Genomic DNA, 24,965 nt, shown 5'->3' with positions numbered 1-24,965 from the left:
AATTTAAAAAACCTATTGGAACAATCATATTCCCAACTATCTAAAAGCCAAGGTCCAGAAGAAGCCACACAATATAACCAGGCGTCCTCGCATCTACTTATGAAAGGTTAGGTGACAAACCGTGCAGCGCTATCAGTAAAATGAAGTGTCCTCCTGAAAACCTTCACGGTGTGATGAGAAATGCTGCTCCACGAGCTACACAAAATAGTGAACATACACAAACTTTTTCTGAGTATGAAGCGGAAACGGAGTGGTTTAAAAAGCTATCCGTCATCGAGCCAAGCGGCGGTGTAGGCGTAATAAAAACAAATACGACTTGAGAAAGGCAAAGTGTCTACGGAAGAGTCAGCGCCAAATCAGCTCACTCAAGTATTCTAGATGGAAATATTTACGCGAATCACTTGATGCACTCAGGCTCAATCACAAACATAGAGGATTCTTTGTGTCTCATTACCATTGCCTCCTCAACATCACGCCTTCAAATAGCTTGCTTTATCGAAGGTCGTCAGTAAATTGAAGTCACCGAAGTTTACTGCGTGAAGACCATCCCTCAGGAGGTAGCTCTGGTCTGGTGTTACCTAGAGAACTTATGCCCAATCCAAAAGGTTTAATGATAGCCACTATGTTCTCTGTTGGGGAGTTTTAGGCAACCTTGAGAGCATGCAAGTTGTTTTCATTACCTGGACTTGGTAGGATCACCAACATGCGTTTTTGCAACCTTGGTTGAGCATCGCAGTATGACTCAGTGTACCCTGACTCATGGCGCTGATCATTGGTCTCATCTTCTCAAAAATACGACTGCCTCGCGCCCCTGCTTAAGCCCGGTAAAATCACCTGGGTTTGACTTCTTGTAACGCCATAGGACTATCCACCTGCTCGAGACAGGTGATGAAAAGAACTGTGTTTATTAGCCTAGAGCGGCACCTGGAACCCTACCGAATATACCGTAGAATTAAGGTCGAGATCAGCGTAATGAGTTCTCTATATATAACGTTGTTTACATGACTTTTTGTGTACAACTGGAAGTAATATTTTGAACTTTGAAATGCGAAGGATTTTTTTTTTGCGTCCTAGAAGCACATTCTGCAAGATACCGTTAGTATCTATCTATCTATCTATCTATCCATCTATCTATCTATCTATCTATCTATCTATCTATCTATCTATCTATCTATCTATCTATCTATCTATGCATCCGCGTGTGTCTGTTTGCTCTCATTATCACCCCCTTTACTTGAGGTATACTAAAAGTTTCAGTATGGGAATCTGACTGAGTTTGACAGATATGATTCGCTGGTAATGACATAAATATGTCACAGTCCCATTGCGCAAGTTGTCAAACACTTTCAGCCAGACGTGAAGCACAGACCCGCGGGCGCATATATGCCACTGGCATGCGCGTATGTGCCATAGGTCATCGAAAGGTAATATGAACCCAAGAACGGCGTATACAGACATGAGTACTTTTAAAGCATGAACGTTTTAAAAAGCCGACGTTGGCAGTGCTGACATCACTAATGCGAAGAAAAAATGTCCGGGTTCTAACAGTAATGCAGCCCGAGCACTCAGCGCGGCCACCAAGTATTCTACCTCAGAGCCACGCCAGGTCCCACAACTGTTTTTTTTAAATACCGTGATGTTCGTAAAGCGTGATGGCTGTCCAAAAAATATTACATATGTACTCCTACTATACAGCCGTCACGATGGTTTAAGATTACCTGTAGCTAAGCGCACTCTACTGAAGGTGATTGACAGTTTATATCAACCAAGGAAAGGCGCGAACAGAAATTCGTAACCTAACTTCGAGGGGGTTCATTAGAATAAATGCATCGCAAAAAAGCGAATATCGATGAGTGAGTGAAACGATTGATGCTAAGGTCAAAGATGAATATGTTTAAGTCACCAACTGTCGGACAGATCAACGGACAGAACGGATCTGTCCAAGAACGGACAGATCAACGGGCGGAGAAATGTATGGATGGGCGATTGAACGGACGGCACAGTGATTACGTATTTTGCTGTCGTACTCCTGATGGATCTACTCGTAAAGTCTGTTTTTTTACAAATGCGTTTTCGTTTTTCGTTGTGCAGGTGTTAAGTTTCTGTTTCAGTATTGTGGGGCGTGATGAATGTGAGCTAGATCGGCCCTGAGGAGCTTCTGCCCTAAATGCTGGCACCGGCACGTTGAACCAATGATCACATGAATTAGGTCCCAGCAGGAACCAAGCCCGAGCCTTCTGCGTGACATTCAATAAGTACAATACAGAGGCACACTCGGTCTTGGAACTGCTTCTTAAGTAGACCGTAATGTTAGTGGAAAATCAATTGTGGTTGCAGTACTGCCTATCTAATATTATAAACAGTACATTCGTACTATTACAAACAATCGTCACGTCAGTAAACCATAACTGAAGCGAAGTGTGGTCCACTGAAGCTCATTTCTCTAGTTGTTTCAAGAGTTGCCATCTTTTCTGAGGAAATTCTACGTGTCAACTTACCGCTTATGATGTTTCTGATACCCATACCAATCTTGGTATTGTTACGTAACAGTAAACTTGTGAATTTTTATCAAATATCTGTGTATAAAACATATATACATAAATTAAGAGTAATTGTGACACGTTTCGCTCAAACAAAAATATTACAACACAACCATATTTCGTCTGTTTGCTTCGCATAATATCTATTCTTAAAGTAAGTGGAATCTGCAGAATTTCGGTATATCGTACGTGAATGGCATGACCCGTATCGTGTGGGATAAAGTGAAAGAAGCACACCACTTCAAGAAACCATCCTAGATAAATTAGTATATGGTTAATTCAGGGTCACGTTTAAGGGTGAATTGGCGACCATTTCAAGGGCACGACCAATTGTTCCATGCGAACCACTATAGAGATACTTCACTGACAAACCATCGCATCTTCCATATTGTACCTCAATCTAAAATTTTCGGTCGCAAATTGTTTAAACTTGCGCACCTCGTCCCGGAATACCTCATGTTCTAACATGAGTTTTTCGTGCGATGGTTAGGACGGGCCCTTTCATCACTGCACCAGTCAAATTCATCACGAGCGCGGCCGCGTATAACATACTATGCATGGGGCGTTGTAATCTATTTAGGCTTTATATGAAACAAGACCACAGTGGCGTCGGTAATAAGCCAGCGGGAGTGCTCATCTGTTTCCTGCAGCAATAAAATTTTCACTTGTTCTGAAATTTCATCACTTCAAAGTTATGAGGGGCCACTTCTTTGAGGATATAAGATATAGGAAAGAAGATATAAAATCTTCGCTTTTCTATATCAACGAACCACGCGTCTCTTGTAATTAAAACAAACTACTTTAAACGCTACAGTTAGCACCATAAATGATGTCTCGAATTATAGTAAGATGTATTCTTCTACAGTGAAGGTATAGCTTAAAACAGCGGAAAATTACCAGTGTCCTTTACTTGACGCCTCTCGGATTCATTTTTCGAAGCACCTAGTAAAAACCACAAACCATTTGAAACATTATTGTCGTGTACGGCGTGTAGCGTTGTCGTTATTGAAGTGTTTCGTAAATTATTTATCTGTACCCTCATTCAACGAAACAGTCGTGCAACGGTACTGAATGAACGCCTTGCACACACTCCACCGTGCTGACGCACTAGCTTGCACGTAGGACGCCTCTAGCGACACGAGCGCCGTTGTGGGAAAGCGCCAAGCGTCCAAAGGTGGGTGAAACCATTGAAAGTATCCGTGGTGATACTCTGCTCCACCGTAAATCCTAGGCGCTGCTCTTGTAGCAGTGGCACTTGATCCCTGACCCGGAAGTCGTGGGATCGAATACAGGCAGCGAATTCCGCACCTTCATAGAGGTAACGTTGTGGAGTCCACGCTCTTTGACATAGGTACGCTAGAAGAATCCAAGGTGGTCGAAATGTCGGGAACCATCAACTTAAAATCACTCCCGTGTTTTCGTTTTAGCAAGTAAAATCCCAGTTAAAAATATTGTCTTGTGCTCCTCCTAACGAGTCATGTACTTTTTTGCTGCCTTGGATACCACATCTGGCTTTGCCATCAGAAATGCACTCTTCTAATCTCGCTGTCAGAAAATTAAGAATAATAATTGTTTTGCAAGTTCATTCAGTGTCAATGTGCGCTGTTTTGGTAAAGCTCGCGTTTGTTTCAGATGGTGTAACTGCGTAATCACGAGCGGTAAAATACCTTGTCGCTCGAGGGGTTATTCCAAGCAAAGGGGAACCTGTTATATTATTATTCATATGAATATTACATGAATCTCGCTGAGCTATCCTCAGCGGTGTTGCCGCTGTCGTCACATCGCGTAGCAAAGTTTTTGATTACGAAAGTTCATCAAAGTGAAAAGCTCTCATTGCGTTCAGCGTGGGTATAAGTGAATACACTACATCCAAAGTCTTAGCCTTCCACATCAAAGCACGCTGAACACTTCGAGCAGTCTTCGCGAAATAAATTAGCCACGCCTAGTTTCCGCATAAAGCACTTCATCGGAAGTTAGAAAGCAATTTCGGCTTTAGAAAATAGCAGCTGGTGAAATACATATGTAAGTCTTTTTGGTTTCTTCGAAGTATTATTAATCAAACTCGAACCAGTAAGTCGTCCTCTCGACCTTCATTTGCAAAAAGCAATTAGCACTTTTTCATTAAACCAGATGAACGCACTTAGATCCATGGCACGTCAAAGTTTTGCGTAGCTTTGGAGGTTTTGCTGAAAAAGGCTGCATATTCGTTTATTTTTTTTTTGTCTGAATATGATAGTGCGTTATTGCAACATGGGGCTGCCGTAGAAGTATAGTAAAGAAATATTGCGAGCAAGAGGTTCTTCCAATTTTCTGCAGCCTTCCAACTTCGAAATCATGCTTCTTGCTTTAAACTACAGCTGTACCACTAGGGTATTTTTGAAAACTCTGCGCTGACTATTTTTAGTATTCTTTCCCATTTATTAGGCGCGATATTTGAAAGTTGCGGGCTTCTTGCTTCAGTGGTGGCTGCATTGTCTGTCGATATAGTTTCTCCCTAAAATCTTAATGAAACTGTTCTTGCAAACTCTACATGGTGTGTGTAACACTTATTCTTGATTCACCTTTGTTTGAGCTGGCGCACCAGGGCCCTTGATACGTACGAACAGCCTAGACAACGAATGAACGTGAAGGGAGGCGTTCATCAGGCGGAGCTTAATTAGCCATGTAAGCAATTAGGCCAATGAAAGAATAGTGTATATTAAGCACGATAAATATGACAGAAAGTGAAATGAATGAAGTGGGCGAAAGCACACCCACTCAATTGCTGGTACCCGAACCCACCCGATGGTCTACAACTTGAGCTACACTAGAGTGCTGTCCCGTCCACTTAAGCTGCGTATTTCAGTGCGTGTGCAGCTGGGTATTTCAGTGCAATAATTGTCATTTACGTATTTGAAACACCAATAACGATTTTCAAAATTGAGATGTTACTGGTCTAATATATCTTTAACAGGAATTGTGTGAATGTCTAGGCATGTAGCCAGGATTTTATTTCGGGCTGGTGGAGGCGCGGAGGATGAAGTGTAACTGTTCGAAGAAAAAGTCTTCCCCTTGCAGTAAGAAAGACTGTTGGTTAGGATTGTGACAGACTGGATGAACTTTGGGGCTGCCCGGGCCCGCCCCTTTAGCTGATGCGCCTCTGGATACCGTCATGCACCGCGTAAAGTACAAATCAGTAACATCCCCTCCACGCATCGTATGTTCTACCGGCGGGTAAAAGCGTGCGTGTGGGGGCGATGGGCATGGCTGATACAAAGATAAAATCAGCCGGCCCATCTCCTACACTCGAAGGGTGGTGCATGTTATCGGTATGATGTTATACTGGTTATACTGTTATCAGTATAATGTGGAATCATTCAATCACAAGGACTTGTGAGAACCCCTCTAGATGATCTCTGCTGAGCACACCGTCTTGTTTAAGATGATAGTCTTTCGTGGGGTACTTCGATCTGAAAATTTTGGTCTGTCTGTCTATCGGTCTGTCTGTACAATTGTCTGTTTGTCCGCCGTAACGATACACCAAACGGCCAACCCCATCGGCAGCGCCCACCAATATTGCTCAAGTTTCAGTGTTCGTACTTTAGCGATTCTCAATTAAAAAGCAATTATTGCGCATATCTTAGGCACCAACAACATGTCAATATTTCATGTGTGTCTTCATAGTAGAGAAGGCATACATAAGTAAATCTGAGGACCAGAGCATTTATCACACTGTGCTGACAATGCAACGCGATTCGTTTTTGAAGACAAGTGTAAGATAGCGCTCGTCTCTAACGTGCCTCGATACGCTCGTTCGCCTTCGCCGCACTGATCTCTAACGAAGCGCCGAATCTCTAACGCTGCACGGATCTCTAACGCCCCTCCTCCAGAATACAATTTACCGATTTTCTCATGCAGAACATCAAATAAACGTTTTCTTCACTCTCTCCACACGCAAGACTATTGTCTTTTGACGACCTTTGCAGTGAAACATGCAGATACAAGGCCATTTTTTTTTTGTTGTGAACGTGATGTCAGTTAGGTTTTTTTTTTGTTAGTGCCGTGTTGAAATGAACTTACCCATAAGTATTACTCCGACATCTCTCACCGGCATGCGCTTCTATCATATTCCGGCGCACAGTTTCTACGAAACCACGGCCGTCGGATATTTTAGGGCAGATAAAACGCAAACTTTGTTTAGCTAACGAGTGCTGAGCGAAAGGTAGACTATAGTATTAGAGTGAACTTACGAACAGTCAAACGAACGAAGATGTAGAAAATGCTATCTGTACTAAAAGTTATAAAAACAGAAAAAAAGTTAACGTGGTAAAAAATACTCTTCTAATACCGCGCCCGACGCTCTACCATTTGGACTACGCCAGCATTCATCCTCCTGAACACATCATCGGGTATATCGGAGCATTTAAATCTCGGAGTGAAAAAGAGTGCAGCTTGTAACTATGATGGCCAGTGTGGAACACTTTGTTTCCGTCTGCACGCGTCACGTAGCACATGACCTTTTTATGAGGATTAGGCTGGCTGGTGATTCCTCCCTTACAACATAAAGACATGAAGTCTGCCAAAAGGAGATTCATTCTATGAAATAACAACAAAATTGGCAGATCCACGAACAGTGGGAATCAATGATATGCGTAGCACGAATGAGGAAGGGTGATAGGGCACTTTAAATTCAGCACAATGTGAAGAGGTGCAGGTAAATTATGCCGTACATCGCTTCCATGTTACGATTATTATATTTGGGCGTTTATATTACCTTTACATCTATTAACGTCACCTCATACCAACTTTGGCACATAATGAGCAAGCGAAACGGCTGCGAGCATGCCATGAGCGTAGCATGTAGTCATGTTTTCATGAAAACTATATGATGAGACACGTCCAAGTATGATTATCATACTTGGACGTGTCTTTTGCATTCACTGCTCATTCACGTTACGTAATACCGAATTTGGTATATGGGGAACAAGCAAAACGGCCGCGAGACAGTCAGTCAGTCAATGAACTTTATTTACTAATTGTCCTGAGGAGCCGATTCCCCTCAAGAGGGAGGGTCGGCTGCGGGCCGCACCCACGTGGGGACAGGAAGAGCGAGCCCCTCCGCCGAATTGCGGGCCCTCTGGACAGCCCGGATTTGGACCTCTCGGTCCGAGCTGGTAATTGCCGTCCTCCAGGCAGCTTCTGTGCTGAGAGGCCGCGAGAATGCGACGAACGTAGCTTGTAGTCATGTTTTACATAAAACGCATATTATGATTATCAGGTTTGGACGTGTCATTTATCTTCGTCATCTATTCACTTCCCGTCGTACCAAATTTGGCACATGTGGAGCTAGTGCAACAGCAGCAAGCGTGTCATGAAGGGCCCAATATACTTCGATGCAACGTTGACACACGCGCAAGCTGGGCGCAGTGACGTCACGCTAGCAAAACGCGAACACTCTATAATGTGACACCAGACGCGACCGGCGAGAGCAGCGTCCGTCGGCACTGTACAGCGGCAACCGGCGCGAAATGCGACATGCTGCATTTCGCGCCGACGACGTTATTTAGACAGCAAAGCGTCTGCCTCTCTTCGTGACGGAGGGACGCTGTGTGCGCTCAAACGCGCATGCGTCAAAGCAATGCAGCGCGGCACGTGCCTTCGAGTATAAGGCATGCAGTGGCGCAATTATGTAAAAGTTCCAAATTCGGACAAAGGCGGTCTCTTCCATTGAGTCGCACGCGATTGGCCCATACAAGCTGTGACGAATGCTGTGACGTTATGAGTGACGTGAACTGGGGTGTCACGTGACTTTTTTTTTCGGTTTTCGGAGAAAGGCGATGGAACGGTCGGAGAGACTGTCCGAAAGCAACCGGATGGATTGAAATGGCTGCAAGGTGGCCTGGATTGGATTGAAATGGAAAAAATGCGCAACTTTTCGGCACCGGGGCACTTAGACAACATGGCGTTTCCCACTGACACGGTAGTTCGTCTTGCCTGTGCGGTAGCTTTAACCGAGCAGAGGCGACGGCGCGAGGTAAAAGATGCATTTGAAGAGTTCAGCGAAGAAGAGTTCCGGCAATGTTTTCGTCTGTCCAAACGAACAGTGCGTAGCTTGTGCGACGAACTTGACCCTATCATCGAATGCCAGCGAGCCAGTGGCCTTTCCACAGAGAGAAAGGTGTTGTGCGCGCTGCGATTTTTCGCCACCGGTAGCTTCCCGAAGAGCATTGGTCGCGAGGAACACATCGGCATGTCTCAGCCGGCGGTGAGCAACACCATCGACGAGGTGACGGAGGCGATCATTACCGTGGCTGCTAGAAAAAGGGTGGCGGACTTCCTACTGACAACAGCTGCTAAGGATGAGGCAAAGGTGGAATTTGTGCTACGCGGTTGCATCCCAGGGGTGCTGGCGTGTGCCGATGGCACGTTGGTCACCATTCGCAAGCCAGAGGGATTCAGACTGGCCGACACGGCGAGCTTCATGTCCAGAAGGGGCTATTATGTGCTGAACGTCATGATCGTAAGTACTGTTAGGATCGTTTATTACTCGCCCTTCGGAGCAATTGTTCAGTTGTGACGCCAAAGCTGGAAAAAGTAATAATGCAACGAATGAAAAAGAACCTGCAGGAAATTGGGTGCGAGCTAGATGGTGGCTCGCAAGGCCTCGGTAATAATAAGTGGCAAGTGTTTTGTGCGTGAGCCAGTTGCCGTTTTTGCACTGGCATGCATACGCAATTGAATTGTGCATTTTAGAGGTAATCGGTAATATGGGCAGCAGACGTAGCAGAAGTATATACACGACAGGGAAGTATTTCCAACACGAAACTACTTACAATCACAATTGGACGAGCTGGCTTTGGTATTTACGAGTGTTCTTTCCCAAGAGCAACGCGTAGCTTTTCACTTATCGATCATTCAGTGGAAGTCGTAGCCATGTGTACAGCAGAGGTGGGGTCGTTGCCCCCACACTCCCCCCTCCTCAGTGTGCTACACCCTGTGTTTCCTTCTAAGTGAAGCTCCTTGTACCAATGACTGTACTAGTACGCATTGTTTCCTGCATATGCGTAGAAAAAAGGGATTTATTCTGAGTATAAATGCAGTACTATTTTATATCGCTCCTCATCGCAGATGTGCAAAGCGTGGCTGCGCATAATTGTCATAGACCCATGATTCCCAGATTCGTGCCACGACTCCTGGGTGTGGGAACACAACCCACTGCGTGCACGCCTAGCTGCACATCTACAGCCTTGCGAATATCTGCTTGGTAAGTATTAATGTGTACTATCTGGGCAGAGCACTCAGCTTTTATGCTTACATTGCAGGAGACGCAGGCTATCCCCTCAAGCCATGGCTCCTAATTCCAGTCCTTGGCAGTCAACCGTGCAACACTTCCGAAGGCCGATACAACAAGGAGCACGCATCCATGCACAATGTTGTGTAAAGGTGTATCGCCGTGTTGAAAAGCAAGTTCCGCTGCTTGCAGCACTTTCGAACGATGCTCTACAACCCCGATCGGGCAGCGCAAATCATCTATGCTTGCTTTGCTCTCCACAACATTGCGTTGCATGCAGGCGACTGGACCTTGGATGAGTATGTCGTGGACATGCCACCAGCTGAGGATGACGATGGAGAGCCAAGGGGGAGCCATATGCTCACACCACGCAACGTGCTGCTCAGAGACGGCAGCAGTGCTGTCTTGTACCTTTTTTGAAGTACACAGGAACGGTGAGTTTTCATGTTTTCATATCCCACACATAATTTATTTACACTGATTCTAGTGCATCTAGACATGAAAGGGCTGTGTTTGCCACATTTGAATACACAAAGTACTTACTTGTGCTTCAATATGAAGCAAAATGGCAATGTCAAAATGCTGCATTTTCTTTAAATGGCACATGAAATATGCAACAGAAACACCCTTTTCCATATTAGCGATCACAGTCACAACAGACTAGATTGGAGCAAGCATATATGAGCGGCACTCTGTGCTGAATGTTGCTATCACAAAATTGTGCGAACAATGCAGCAACGTCTCAAAATTCTTTTCACCAGAACGCATAAAAATCGAGATTCTGTTAGTAACATGTTGTATGAACACATGATACATAAGTCCATATCTTCTCATAATGACTGACTACAAGCATTCAATTGTGCACGCCAGGCTTGACGAGCAATTGTTCTCGTCAAGTTGTGCTGTTTTTTTGCTCATTGTCCTAAACATTGTGTGAATGTTAAAATAACATTTAATTTGAATTCACGACTGCAGTCATGCTGCAATGCTAAAAAACATGCAAATCAATATGGCAAACAACAGGCGAGTTGTTTTGATAACATACAGCATGAATAATTCGCTCAGTTATCTCGCGGCTCCCAAACCATACCATGTTCGAAATTTATTCCCGCAAAGAGTCGTTTACAATGAAAACTAGATGAAATCAATCGCTGGCATGTTGCTGTGATGCCCATTTTCCTTTGTGAAACTGTGCAAGATGACCACTTACTAGCTTAGCGCTCCCAAACAAGATTCGGATTGTAGTTGTTGCATCTTAGCCTCATTGTGCTGAAATGAAAATATCACAGTGAACTGCAAAACAGTGTGATGCAAAAAGATATCACATTACTACACTATGTGGTAATGCTCAATAAAAATCACAGTGAGCTAGAAAACACGGTGGGACAATACAAATATCAAAGAAACATTAACAGAAAATGTCAACTATACACTCGTGGTCTCCGTGTGAATGACTAGACACCTTTGAAATGTGGGTAAAAAACACTGCCACTAGAACAGCTCGAACATACATTAAGAAATGCATATATCGAACATAAAAAATGCTGCACTCCTTATACAAAGTAAATGCTAACCTAAATCTAGTAATATGTACTAAATGCAAACAAAAAACGAATAAAATAGAACATGAACAGCAACACGTAAACATATAAAAAACACTAAACCAATTATGAATGATAAAAAGTTTAAAACATGGCGAAAAACAAACTAAACTATGTGTATGTCTCCCGAAGCGTATAAAATTGAACATGAACAGCAGCACCTAAACACATTGAAACCGACAAATCTATAATGAATGATGACAAGAAAAAACATTGAACACATGACGAAAAATTAAACTAAACTACGTATCCCTTTCTCGCAGAAAGCCCTCAGCCATGGCCAGTGCCCTCCTGCACCGCTGCCGCCTTCTCCTGTGCCGCTGCCACACGCCGTGCTGCAGAAGCGATGCGGTTGGTTGATTTTTCATCTCCCACAGCACCTGCGATGAATCGTCATGGTGTAAATGTTTAAGTGAGCAGCCTGTAAACCCTTAACCATCTCGTGGCTGGAAGCTGCTCCTGCTGCCAAGAATTGCAACGGACACAACAACTTCCCCTCAGTTGAAGATCAACTGGCCTGATGGCATCCTTTGAAAGTGGGAAGCTTTGTGTACAAGCTATGCCCTCCTCGTGCGGACCTACAAACATTTGTTGAAACTGCTGTTTATTAATGTCCTCAAATGCATCTCTCACCATGAAAGAGCCCCAGGGCTAACCAACCTTTTGCCCGGCAGTTTATCATTGCAGATACCCGATACCATGCCCTCAATACAATGCATGGATCTTGTTTACAACCCAAGTTGGTTTCAGTCATCATAATAGAACATGGAGAATGCTTATGCCCCTTATGTAAAATGTAAACAAAGGGTCTACTCACCTTGAGCACCTTGTCGCCCTGCTCAAGGTTCCAGTCCTGCACTCAATAAAGCACTAAGTTCTCAGATGCTTGCCTGTTACTGTGTCACTGCCACCTACAGCCGCTTCAGTGGCCTCCACATCCATTTCCACTGCAGCAGTGGGAAGATTCGCCTGCTGGAAAGTGTAGTAAGCATGATCTTTCAGAAAGTGGGTATTCGTTACTCTGGCTATTTTGCAACCTTAAGTACTAAACATCTGCGAAAATGTTCTGCAGCTATTCAGTGGTCATTGATGTCATGTATTACCATTTTAGTGCATGCACTTGCCCGCAGTCATTGCGTGTTTTATGATAAATTAATACCCCTTGTACTGCAAGGGCTGTAAACTGAGATTTTAGTTAAACCTACCCACTTTTGATTACTTTCTCGTGCGCTTTATTCCCGTTTAACAAGGTTCCGCTAAAGGCACCCCTTCAGATATCAAACTCTGTCATGGTACCGCTCAGGAACCCGTGATACTGCGGTGGCACGGTGCTTACCTGTTGATAGGTGAGACAAAAAACGCCACTGAAGCGTGTCATTCCAGTCAACTGTAGAACTCGGCCGCGGAAGCCAGGCAGCCAACCCCCTACAGTGCCCCTGGAAATATACACTAATGTCACAGAACAAATTGCCCGTGCCATTCGACGGTAACTCACGTTTGTGCGTCTCTGATGGCGGCGGTGTAACGGCGGGCCTCGTGCACCGGCCTGCGCCACCAAGCCTGCCATTCCTGCGCAGGCACTTCATGGTTCAGCGCGTCGCTGAGCTCTTGCCACCGGTCGGTGATAGTGACGCCGTGCCGCAGCTCGATGGCATTCGCCACGAGCTGGGGATGTTCGTCCATAAAGGCGAGCACCAGCGCGCGCTGAGCCTCGGATAACGCCGATGAGCCACTGCTGCTGTTGACTACTGGTACAGTTGACCTCCGCCACGATTGCGCTCGACTGAGCCAACAACTTCGAAAGTTGCGCCGTTTAGGTTTGTATAGTGGGGGAGATATGAAAACAGTAACTGCTTGAAACGGGGTTGTATTTAGCGCCACCACGTACCGTCCCGCTAAATTTAGCTTTATTTCATAACAGTAACAAGAAAAATACGTTTATATTGTGCCGTATTCCTTAATAAACGTTTGAAAACTTGTGTCAACACAATTTGATAATGATCAATAGTAGTTAAACATTTTTCAACACGTTACAAACACTTTTCACTTTGCTATACGGTCCCCAAGTCCACGTCAAAATGATGACGCGAGGCTTCATTTCGCTTATTGGCTGTTCACTTCCCTTCGTCCTCGCGACCGCTGCGTACCGCCCATTTTTTGACGTCACCGACAGACCGCCTCCGTCCGGATTTGGAATTTGTATACAGATCCACAATGAAGGTCAGTGGGCAGATCCACTGATCTCTACTGAGGGGATATCGGCGCCTGGAATCGCATCGCTGGCGTGACGCGATAAAACAAACGCCGGTGCACATGCGTGCCGTCTCACGTTGAAGGGTGTTGGCGCCTTGAGTGTGGCGTGTATTATTGTTCTTACATGACACGCGTCTCATGATTATCATGTTTGCACCAGTCACATAGCTTTGTCATCCATTTACGTGACGTAATACGAAATTTCGGCATATGTAAAGGTAGCGAAATGGCCGAGAGCGCATCATAAGTGCGGGACGTAGTCATGTTGGCACGCATGCCATGATCATCATGTTTGGATGTGTCATTAACCTATGTCGTCCGTTCGCGTCACGTAATAGTGAATTTGGTACATGTGAAGCTATCGAAACGGCCGCGAGGGCATTATGATCGTAGCACGTAGCCATGTTTTTACATGACGTGCATCTCATGATTATCATGTTTGCACCAGTCACATACTTTCGTCATCCTTTCACGTAGGTAATACCGAATTTTGTTCATGAGAAGCTAGCAAAACGACCGCGAGTGCATCATCAGTATGGCATGTAGTCAAGTTGTTACATGACACGCATTTCATGGTTATCATGTTTGCACCAGTAACATACCTTCGTCATCCACTCACGTCCCGTAATACCAAATTTGGTATATGCAAAGCTAGCGAAATGGCCGCGAGCACATCATGAGCGTGGCATGTAGTCATTTGTTACATGACACACATGTCATGATTTTGATGTTAGGGTCTGTCGCTTGTGTTCGCCACGCAGTCATGACATACCATACCAGTTTTGAAACATATCATGTGAATGAAACTACTGCAAGAGCAGCAAATCCATGACATATAAATCGTGACCTTTATGACATACGTGCCACGATTTTCATGGTATGACTAGTCAGTTATGTTAGTGATACAGTCATGTTACATTACACCAAGTTTGATATCGATACCATTATCCAAACGCCCAGGAGAGCTAAAAGTCGTAGGCGGCTAGACAGACAGACACACAGATAGATAGATAGATAGATAGATAGATAAATAGATAGATAGATAGATAGATAGATAGATAGATAGATAGATAGATAGATAGATAGATAGATAGATAGATAGATAGATAGATAGATAGATAGATAGATAGATAGATAGATAGATAGATACGCTCAATGTCGCCGAAATTCGTCAAGATATGCTTCGCTTTGAAAAAAAATGCAGCATATCCACGGAGTGAATGATGGGGAGTGGGGCGAAGCATTCGTCCGTGCATTCGTTTTTGCTTCCGTCCGTTCCTGCGTACGTCTGTGTAACCGTCCATGCGTCCATCCACCCATCCGTGCGTGCGTCTGTTCGTGCGTCCGTCCCTGCGTTCGTCAATGCATCCACGCCTGCGTCCGTTCATGCGTCCATCCATGCATCTGTCTTTGTGTCCGTTCGTCCATCTATTCAGCACTCCAAGTACCACCATCTCGCATCTTTTCATCATATATCCTCCATATAGAAGCACGTCCATCCAGCGGACATTTCAAGGACTAAACGGGAGGTGGCACATGCACACTTTCTTACGGCTTGCGCTTCGGGTTTACTTCCCACCTTTAGCCACCTCGAGTTCATGGTATATACTAGTTCACTGTATTCATGGCTATGCGGCCCAACGCTCGCTAAACCTTTCTAAAACCAAGGAGGTTACACCCAGCGAGTATAACGTAGCAACCCTTTCTTGTCAGATCGTGCTCAATGTACATGCCAATAGCTGCTAATGGGGATCGCAGCGTGCGCGTTACCTAAAGGCCGAATGCTCCTGTCTCTCATTCCCCCTTAGCAGCCATTAACACGTGCATTGAGCACTATCTTTTATTGTTCAACAACGAACAGAATAAATCTCTCACCGGAACCACCTTGGAGGTCAAAATCGTAAGGACCGCTATTTCGGGTATGTGCCACTGGTGGTTACGCACTACGATGGACGCCGAAGCCACGCCATAAGGAGCGTCTTAGCGTCTCACGTCGTCGTTAGCGTCTCACGGCGTCCCTGGGCTGGCGGACGCCCGTCATGGCAAGCCAGCCCCCGAAGAAGGCGCTAGCCTTCGACGTAGTCGTCCCCGAGGGGACTAGTCCCGAAGACGTCGTTGACGCGACGTCTTCAATAGTAGGAATCGAAGAAGTATACTGCGTTCAGCACTTTGGAGGCCGGAACTACCAAGTTACCGTAAACAGTGAGGCCGCACTGGCCCAAATCGTAGACGCGTCGCACCTTATCATCCGAGGAGAGCGCGTCGCCATCGTACCCCTGGGACCCCAAGTGACCCAAGTGACCGTCCTGTTCCTGCCGTGCCGCGTACCCAGCGAAGTCCTCGCACAAGCACTCTCTCCCTACGGGAAGGTGCTGCACATCACCAGAGGACTCATGTGATCGCGCCCAACCGTGACCACTGGGACGCGATACGTCCGCATGGAAATGAAGGCTTCGTCACCGGTGCCCAACTACCTCAAGGTCACGGGCCATCGAGTAACCTGTGACTATAAAGGCATCCAGCGAGTGTGCCGTCGATGTGGAGACAGTGGGCACTTCCGCATGAACTGCACAGCTCCGTTTTGTGGAAGGTGTGGCGTTTATGGCCACGACGGGAAAGGCTGCTCGCTGCCGTGTCGCCGTTGTGGGGACCCACATGCCACCGTGGCCTGCACCATCAGGCCATCGTATTCCGAGGCGGCATCCAAGGATTTCCCTCCACTTCAACCATGAACGCCATCTAAGAACAAGTGCGACGAATCGTCAACGCGAGCCGTGGTAACCGACCACGACCAAGGTGTGCCAATCGCGACGCTGCACCAGACGCCCACTGCGTCCCCAACGATTCCGGGCCTGGTACTCCCTCCAGGTACTGAAAACTTAAGTTCCCCGCGTCCCGTGGCCATTTCTGAGGAATCGCAGGCCAAGCCTTCGTCAGACGAAGCACCTCGTGAGGACGGCGTCTCGGATGGGAATATTGCATCTGAGGCTCCTCGCGTTGCTGCTCTGTCGACAACAAGTTCAGGTGTCATCGAGGAGTCTACATCTCAAGACGACGACGCCTGCATTAACGAGGACTCCAACAGCACCGCGAGTGAGGCGCCCCTACAAATTGACGAAGACACCAGCCCCAGTGACTTAAGCCAGGACAGTGGAGACGTCTTTGTACCATCCTCGCTCAAAAACCCGGACACCAAACGCCACCGGATGACTACTCGTGACTTAGAAGCCCCCACCAGAGACAGAAGTCCCCTGCGGACTTCGACGCGATCCCGTAGGCCCCGAGCCTCCGGTGGATCGCCTGGCCGGAAAAAATGACTCAGCCACTTGCGGGGCATTGGCTCCCGCACCTGATAAAGGTACCCCTGCATTTTCGTGATTCTATACTATGTTTTCATTTTCCCCATGGCTCTTACTCTAAAAGTTATTACTTTTAACGTTCAAGGTTTCCGAAATCCACAAAAACAGGCTGAGGTATTGGCTTTTGCACGTTCAGTGCACTGTGATTTGCTGTTCCTGCAAGAAACAAATTTTTTCAAGCTTTCTGATGTACTCGCTTTCAAGCGCGCGTTCAATTTTGATTGTTGCTTTTCGTACGCCAGCACGCATTCGACTGGCGTCGGAGTCGTTATTTTTAACCGAGGTCTTTTACGTGACCACCATGTTTCCTTCGATGCCTTCGGACGCGTGCTGGCGTTCGACTGCACCTTTTTTTCGTTAAGAATAAGATTTGTTGCCGTGTATGCCCCAGCGGCACGCGAGAACTCAAACACGTTCTTTCAATCTCTTGATGCGTTTCTTTTAAATTCCCGACATGTGGTACTTTTAGGGGATTTCAATTGTGTCTTAGACTCACACGCAGACGTTCGAGGTCCGGGTCGCGGCCGGTCAAACTGGAATGCCAGAGAACTCGAACGTCTAGTGCAGCAATTGGCATTGAGTGACATTCATCAAAGTGTGCATGGCAGTAATTATGTCTATACTTGGCGTCGAGCAGCGTTGAGCAGCCGAATTGATCGCGTGTATGCATCCCCCAGTCTCATTACCTACGTTCATGACACCAGGGTAATGTCATTGCCACCTACACCAGTATACATTAGCGACCATCAGCCGGTTATGTTCTCTCTCCGCCTGCCAGCGGGGACGCCAATGGTTCACAGACCATGGCGTCTCGATTGCCGCGTCCTCCAGGACTCTCAGGCTACAGAGAAATTATCCCGAGCGTTACGCGCATCGCTCATTGGGGCCGATGTAGCAGATTGGGATCGCCTCAAAGAACAGTGGCGGCATCATTGCAGTGCGTCGGGCAGAGGACTGTGCACCCGTATGTCGAAAGATGCGTCATTGATAATCCAGAAGATACGCATTGCCAATCGAGATCCCAGTCCTTCCACTGTAATGCGGGCATGGCAAGAGGAGCTCGTTGAATGGTACCAGCGTATTATGCGCGCTTCTTCACTCTCGGCTGCAGCTTGGCGCTGTAGACGTGCACCCTGTGCGCACCCTGAGGTGCTAAGGTATGCACGCAGAGCTCTGCTTTGTCCACCAGGCTCGCCTGCCCACTCGCTGAACTCTATCACCCCAGCTGCTGCGGGTACGCGCGACTTTCAGGAATTCACTCAACACTTTGAGTCTATAGCTAAATCTGGTGCTAATGTCGGTTACCCAGGATCCATTTCTTCGCATCCTCTGCTAACAGATTTACCTCATGATTCCAACATGTCAAATGACGTCCTCCTATCACAGCCATCTGATGACGAAATCAAAGGCGCAATAGACGCAATGAAAAAGGGATCTGCCCCAGGGCCTGATGGACTCCCTGCAGAGTTTTATGTACAGTTCTGGCCTATCATTGGTCCAACTATGTCACGCGTCATTCGCAAGTGTTTCCAAGATATTACATTTCCAACTTCTTTCCACAAAGGCCGTATAACACTAGTTCCCAAGAAAGACCCAATGTCCACGCGACCAGAAGATTGGCGCCCTATTACCCTGCTCAATGTAGATTACAAGCTCTTGGCTAACATTTTGGTGCGCCAAATCAGTCCATTTCTTGCAACATTAATCGCTCCCCATCAGGTCTCTTCTGTTCCGGGCCGAGAAATACACACCCATACGTGGTTAACGCGTGACATCATTCAATACACCATTAGCCGATGTGCGCAAGGACTGTTGGTTTCATTAGATCAAGAGAAAGCTTTTTATTTCATAGAACATGGCTACATACTAAATGTTTTACATGCATACGGTATCCCGGATAAGTTCATTGACCTTATCAACGCGATGTACACCAATTTAGAAAGTACCCTTTACTTAGATTCCCGTGAGAGTCACGCATTTAGAGTCACGCGTGGGGTCCGTCAAGGGTGTCCCCTCTCCCCAGTGTTATTTATCCTTGCATTAGAGCCCTTCTTAAGGACCGTTGAACATCACCCGCAGATTCGTGGCTTACCTCTACCCGGTAACACTCAAGTAAAGGTCGCTGCATATGCAGATGATATCACTCTATATGTACATAATGAACAGTCGCTGCAGCATGCTCCTGATACATTCCATGATTTCGGTATTATCTCCGGTGCAAAGTTATTTTTTCTAAAAGCCAGTATTTTTTCATTGGCAACCCCAGCGGTCGTATCAACATCACGTCGCCTTTACAGTGGTCTCCTGAGATTTCAATATTCGGAGTTACTTTCACTGTATTTGGTATACAGGATAGTATCTGGTCATCCGTTGTACAAACTCTTCTAAATGATATCAAAGCAGCCAGGCACTTCGAATTCCCCCTCTTGGAACGCCGATATTTAACTCCGGTGTACCTAGGAAAATTTTGGTACCTTTGCCATTCTGTTAAACCACCGCTCCACGTCTGCAGGAAAGTGCAAAGCTGCATCAGTTCATTTTTTTTGTCTGGTGGCACAGAATTGTTATCGCGTCCAGCGTTAGCTCAACCGCGAGATCAAGGTGGTTTTGCATTCCCTGACGTTTCCGTCGCGGCTTCTACATTGTGCCTCCGCACTCTATTGCGAATACTAAGCAATGATGACATGCCTGCTCAGACACTGGCTCGCTACCATCTGGGGCCATCACTACGTGTCTTCTTGCCGGATAGCCAAACAAACAAATGTCCCCAATCAACTGAATTACCACCTTTGTATCGAGCCCTTCTGGCATTTCACCGACGTTTGGAAGCTACGTGCCCAGAGATAGAGGTGGCCGATTCTAAAGTGGTGGACACAATGGCCGCCCTTCTACGGCCCTTGGTGCCCCAGCATCGTCAATCTGTATTGAACCGCGCTTGGAAACCAATAACTGCCGCAGTAATGCCAGGGCATCTCAGAGACTTTGTCTGGAGGCTGGGCTGGGGCTTGCTCCCCACGCGAGATCGGTTGCAGCGATGGCAGGTGGTTCGCACTTCCACTTGCCCCAACTGCGTCATGGTAGAGACCAATCGACATGCGACGTTTGAATGTGTGGTTTCCCGCCTTTTTTGGCGTGCGGTTATTGCTGGTTTTCGGGGACAGGGTGTGCGAACTTTCGTGTCCAACGGCCGATTTCCGCGTAGCCGCTTCTCCGCCCTCTTAATAGTTGCGGGGCTGTTCAGCCTTTGGAGAAACCGATGTGAGGCCGTAGCTGCCAATTGCCGCCGGCGTGTTTTGTGGCCGATACTGGGGAGATTGAGACGAGAGATCCTCGCGTTCCTCTCCGAAGAGCTTTTCTTCCTCGGGGAGCAAGAGCTTCTGCGGCATTGGTCGTGCCCTTTCGTCAAGGTGGAACACGTAAGGATACAACTCATTTTTCGACCGACTTGGTGCTAAGCAGCGCCCGTTGAGTTGTTATATATGATTTCATTTGTTACAAATTGTGTTTCATTTGGATTTATTGTATCGTTATACCCCTGTATCGTGATATCACATTGAATTTTTGTGTACATGTATGCCAACATAATCATGTATATTAGAGCAAATGTCTTCACTGTAACGTAGTGATGTTAGTCGTGAAATATAGATGTGCCGAAGTGTATGTGCCCTGTTACTGGAATGGTATGAAGCCTTTGTGTTCTGTACATGCTGTAAATAAACTTTTTCTTAACAAGGAGCTTCGCCCCTAAAAAAGGTGCTTTTCGATATGCCTAGTGCTTCCTTTGTTGGACACAATGATATGAGGAACATCCGAAGCTGAAGCGAAAGAAAACAATGGGGTGTAGCTACAGTGTAACAAGAGCTACAGAGCTAAAGTGGGTGAAATTCGAAGGTCGCAGAAACCAAACCTGCGACCTTCGAATAACGGCTAGTTATCTTTTCACCCACTTTTCTTTGTTCACATTTACATTACAATTTGGTCTAAGAACTTCCCCTATGCTTTCTTTGGCATTATTGTCTGGTGGATGTTAATATTAGTGTGTCAAACGCGAAATAACAAGCCCTTATGTATGCAATTTTTTTCACACACACACACATATATATATATATATATATATATATATATATATATATATATATATATATATATATATAAGGGAAAGAAGTGTATACCTAAGGGCTCGTTTTTCCGTGTTTTGGCACAATAATAATCAGATCTAACAGACAGTAATGCCAAGGTATATATAGGGGAAGTAATTAGAACAAATGGAAAGTAAATAAGAAAGAGAATTGGGTGAAAAAATAACCAGCCGTGAGCAGGAATCCAACCTTCGACCTTCGAATAACGCGTATGATGATCTAACTACTGAGCTATCACAGCAGCCTTTCCACATCCACTTTTTTTGTTTATATGTGAATTTAGAAGTAGGAGTTTCAGTCAGCGCCATCTATAAGCCAAGTGGGAAGTGTGAAACACCCTTTTATGCGCATGTGTGGCGTCACGTAGCACGTGAACTTATTACGAGCGGGCAGCTGACCAATAGTCCCTCGTATACAACCTAATGACACCAAGTCTGCCAGTACGAGACCCTCGTTGATGAATAAGGGAAAAAAGTGTATACCTAAGCGCTCAACACAGTATATATATATATATATATATATATATATATATATATATATATATATATATATATATATTTAAACCAGTATATCCTCCGTGAGTGGTCACAACGTGGTTTATTTCGACGTTTCGGCCTAGAGTCTGGCCTTCTTCAGGATTAAAGGTACAGTTTGTTGGTGCTCAGCTTTATACAATCTCAAATCAGAGGGAAAGAAAAGAGGAAAAAGACAGAAAAAAGAAAAAAAAAGAGAAAAAGGAAGAAAAGAAAAAGAGAAAAAGAATATAAGGTGGACTCCCCTTGGGCGCCCCATTCCACACTTCCTTCCAATTCCCCCTTCATCTCTCTCCCCTTTCTCCCCTTCACCTTTCTGATGTCAGTGGTCTGTGTATGCTTCCTTTCACTAACGCATTCTTCCCGACCAGACGGCGCTTCCTGGCACTGGCAGTTCGGTGTGGGGCAAAAAAGAGCTTTCTTAGGAAGTTCTAAGCCTTTAACTACTCGGAGACCTGTCAACATTTCGTCGTAGAAAGAGGGATACCGCGTATTGGGGAAGAGGCTGGTAAGTGGGCATTTTAGGAAGTTTTAAGCCTTTAACTACTCGGGGTCCCGTCAAGATTTCGTCGTAGAAAGAGGGGTTCCGCGTATTGCGGCAGAGGCTATATATATATATATATATATATATATATATATATATATATATATATATATATATATATATATATATATATATATATATATATATATATATATATATATATATATATATATATTTGTGTATATATATATATCACGCAATTTGTATCATTAACATCATGATAACGAGCCAATAGGTGTCACGAACAATGATGTTGTGAACTGCTTTTGACACGTATCATATTGAAGCTCCTATGAGACGACATAAAGACATGAGGCCGATTTGCGCATATCAGCACGTGGCACCACATCTCGTCGACAAAAGTGGCAGCCAGTCATAAGTGAATAAAGTTAATCGAACAAAATGATATGTCACGAAAAAAGCCATTTATCACAAACAGCCCCTGGTTCTATACAGCGGAAGCTTGTGTGAACATTCGGGGAAAGTTACAGTGTCACACAACAATCTGGGTGTCTTCCCAGAGTGCTCATGGGATCCCATTTACCAATGGAATCCCATGTATTCTTACCCGCGGTGTTCAATTGTCCAGAGAAGCCACACGCTTTGTAGTGTGACATGTCAATTTTACCCAATTGTTTCAGTAGGTCTGCTTTACAGATCCGGGAGTGTTTTTTGATAACTGGCTTATTTCAAAAGATTCAATTTTTCTCTCTTATTTTCTATTCATTTATGGCAGGCTGGTGTTCCTGTCACCGAGAGATGGCGCCACGCTGAGATGTCCCCGATTCCTGGGAATCGTCGCATGCAAAGTGGTTCTTTCCTGCTGCCGCCGGTGTTCATAACCACTATCGCGCAAAATGAGAACAATGAATAAAATGAAAACAGCAGGAACAGGATAGTGTTCAAACCCAGGTTTCCTGCTTGCCAGCCCATTGTTCAATCACTGAACTACGCCGGCGCTTGAAACTCTGGTGAGAACTGGTCTCAGACATGCTTGCTGTAAGGGATGTAATCGCGTTATTACGGGTAATAAAATAAAGCGTTTTAAAACATCAAAGAAAAAACTAGGCGTCACACAATTCAAACTGCGTAAAAAAAGAGCTCATGAAATGCTTCAACCTCATATTAAGCTCCACGTATAAATCTTTATCGTGGCCAGCCACAGTATCGAAAAATTGCACAAAACTCTTTGCAAGGATGTTGCGGATAACACGCTTCTGCGAAAAATGACGAAGGATGGCATAGTGAATGCCTGCCTACTACGTAGTGACTGATGGCGTAGGGGGTAGCCTGCGCAGTTGTTCTTGTAGCGCTTATCGAAAGGGTGCTTAAAAAAAGGCTTTGAAAGGCCGCTCTTCAAGATTTCGCTGAGACTGCACTTAGGCCTGGTAGTTTTTTTTATGCGCGCCCGTCATGTGATGCGTATCCGGGTATTTACACCTACTGTGGCCTCCACCCATGTAATCACGGTATATGCATACTTTAGGTAGGATATGTATGCCACGTACTAGAATGTATATCGTGTGCGTGGGTATTAATATGCGCATGACTTAGCTATTGTGCCGTTGAAAAAGTGTGACATTGAATACCGTTGGCGCTGTAGTATTTAAACATGCAGTTCTTATTATTGTCAAAACATGTAGCCGCTGCGGTTTATGACCGAAGCACAGTGCAAATTATCGTGCTATTTTGTTCGTAATATAATTAAGACGTCCTGTTTAGTGATATCTTCATTAAATTTCTATTGAACCATGCGAAATAGGATTACTGAAATGCTAAGGAAGTGATATTGGGACAACTAAGAAATCTATTGTCACAATTTCTGGTCTGACGAATAATGATTGGCACTTGAAGGAATGTTTTCCTTCGTTCTCACAAACTGCATGACAGCCCACCCGAAACCCCGGATGCATTAAAAAAATGAGGTTAGGTCTCTTCACAAGTGCAATCTTCAATGCTCATATTGCAAATTTACCTGAATGCATGTCGCCCTCACGGATGTGCTAATCATGACGCGAGACTTTGCGCTGTTGAATAGCTTAGTTTTCCGATGCATATAAACTTTAGGATGAAATTGATATTGAATTCATCAGTGGAACCTGATCTAGGAATTCCCCAATCAGCAACTCTCGAACGTTCCTAACCAGAGTTTTGAGCCTCTGTCTATACCGCGCAGAAAGCGTCCCACTCTGTAACTTGCAGCCATGGTGACCATAGTTCCTGTAATAGTCAGCTTTCGCCCAATACTTTATGGACTCCAAATCGAAAGGGTGAATATCCTCTATGCTGGCCTTTAATTTGTGTCGCAAGGTTTACACAACCGACTGCCGAATAAAAGTGAACTTTTATTATACTGGTACAGCTCGTGGACAAGCACCGCGTGTCGGGATATTGCGCCAAATAACTCGCAATCTCCCGGGTAACAGGTTTCTCCCAATAAAGAACCCGCAGCCACGGGAGGTTCCCTTTGTGGGTTTTTTCCACAACAGCTCACAGCTGGGCAAGCTGGATGCAGCGAGACGAGACTACGGCATACAAGGGAGGGCAGTGGGCAAATGCGGGTGATTGCGGCGAAATCACGACAGTTCTCTCCAATCCCGGTCCCTCGTATTTCTTCATCGTGAAGTAGCACTTAGACTTGGTTTGTTAGTTCCTTGTCGAGGCATAAATATGGGAGTCTATCTTTAATATTTTTGAGTTCAGTACTGGGAACTCACACAATTGAT

The 24,965-nt window shown here is 45.4% G+C and overlaps 1 protein-coding gene across 1 annotated transcript in view; it reads left to right on the top strand.

Annotated features, from left to right (window-relative positions):
* The window catches only part of LOC119178357 (uncharacterized), a 63,337-nt gene extending 40,241 nt beyond the window's left edge, over positions 1–23,096 (top strand). Inside the window, exon 9 of the mRNA XM_075887401.1 lies at positions 22,976–23,096. Coding sequence (XP_075743516.1) covers positions 22,976–23,081 — 106 coding nt within the window. The 3' untranslated portion in view covers positions 23,082–23,096. The remainder of the gene's footprint in view (positions 1–22,975) is intronic.
* The last annotated feature ends 1,869 nt before the right edge of the window (positions 23,097–24,965 follow it).

Source organism: Rhipicephalus microplus, chromosome 1 (genome assembly GCF_043290135.1).
Source record: "Rhipicephalus microplus isolate Deutch F79 chromosome 1, USDA_Rmic, whole genome shotgun sequence".
NCBI lineage: Eukaryota > Metazoa > Arthropoda > Arachnida > Ixodida > Ixodidae > Rhipicephalus > Rhipicephalus microplus.
This window is presented reverse-complemented; position numbering and strand designations above follow the sequence as displayed.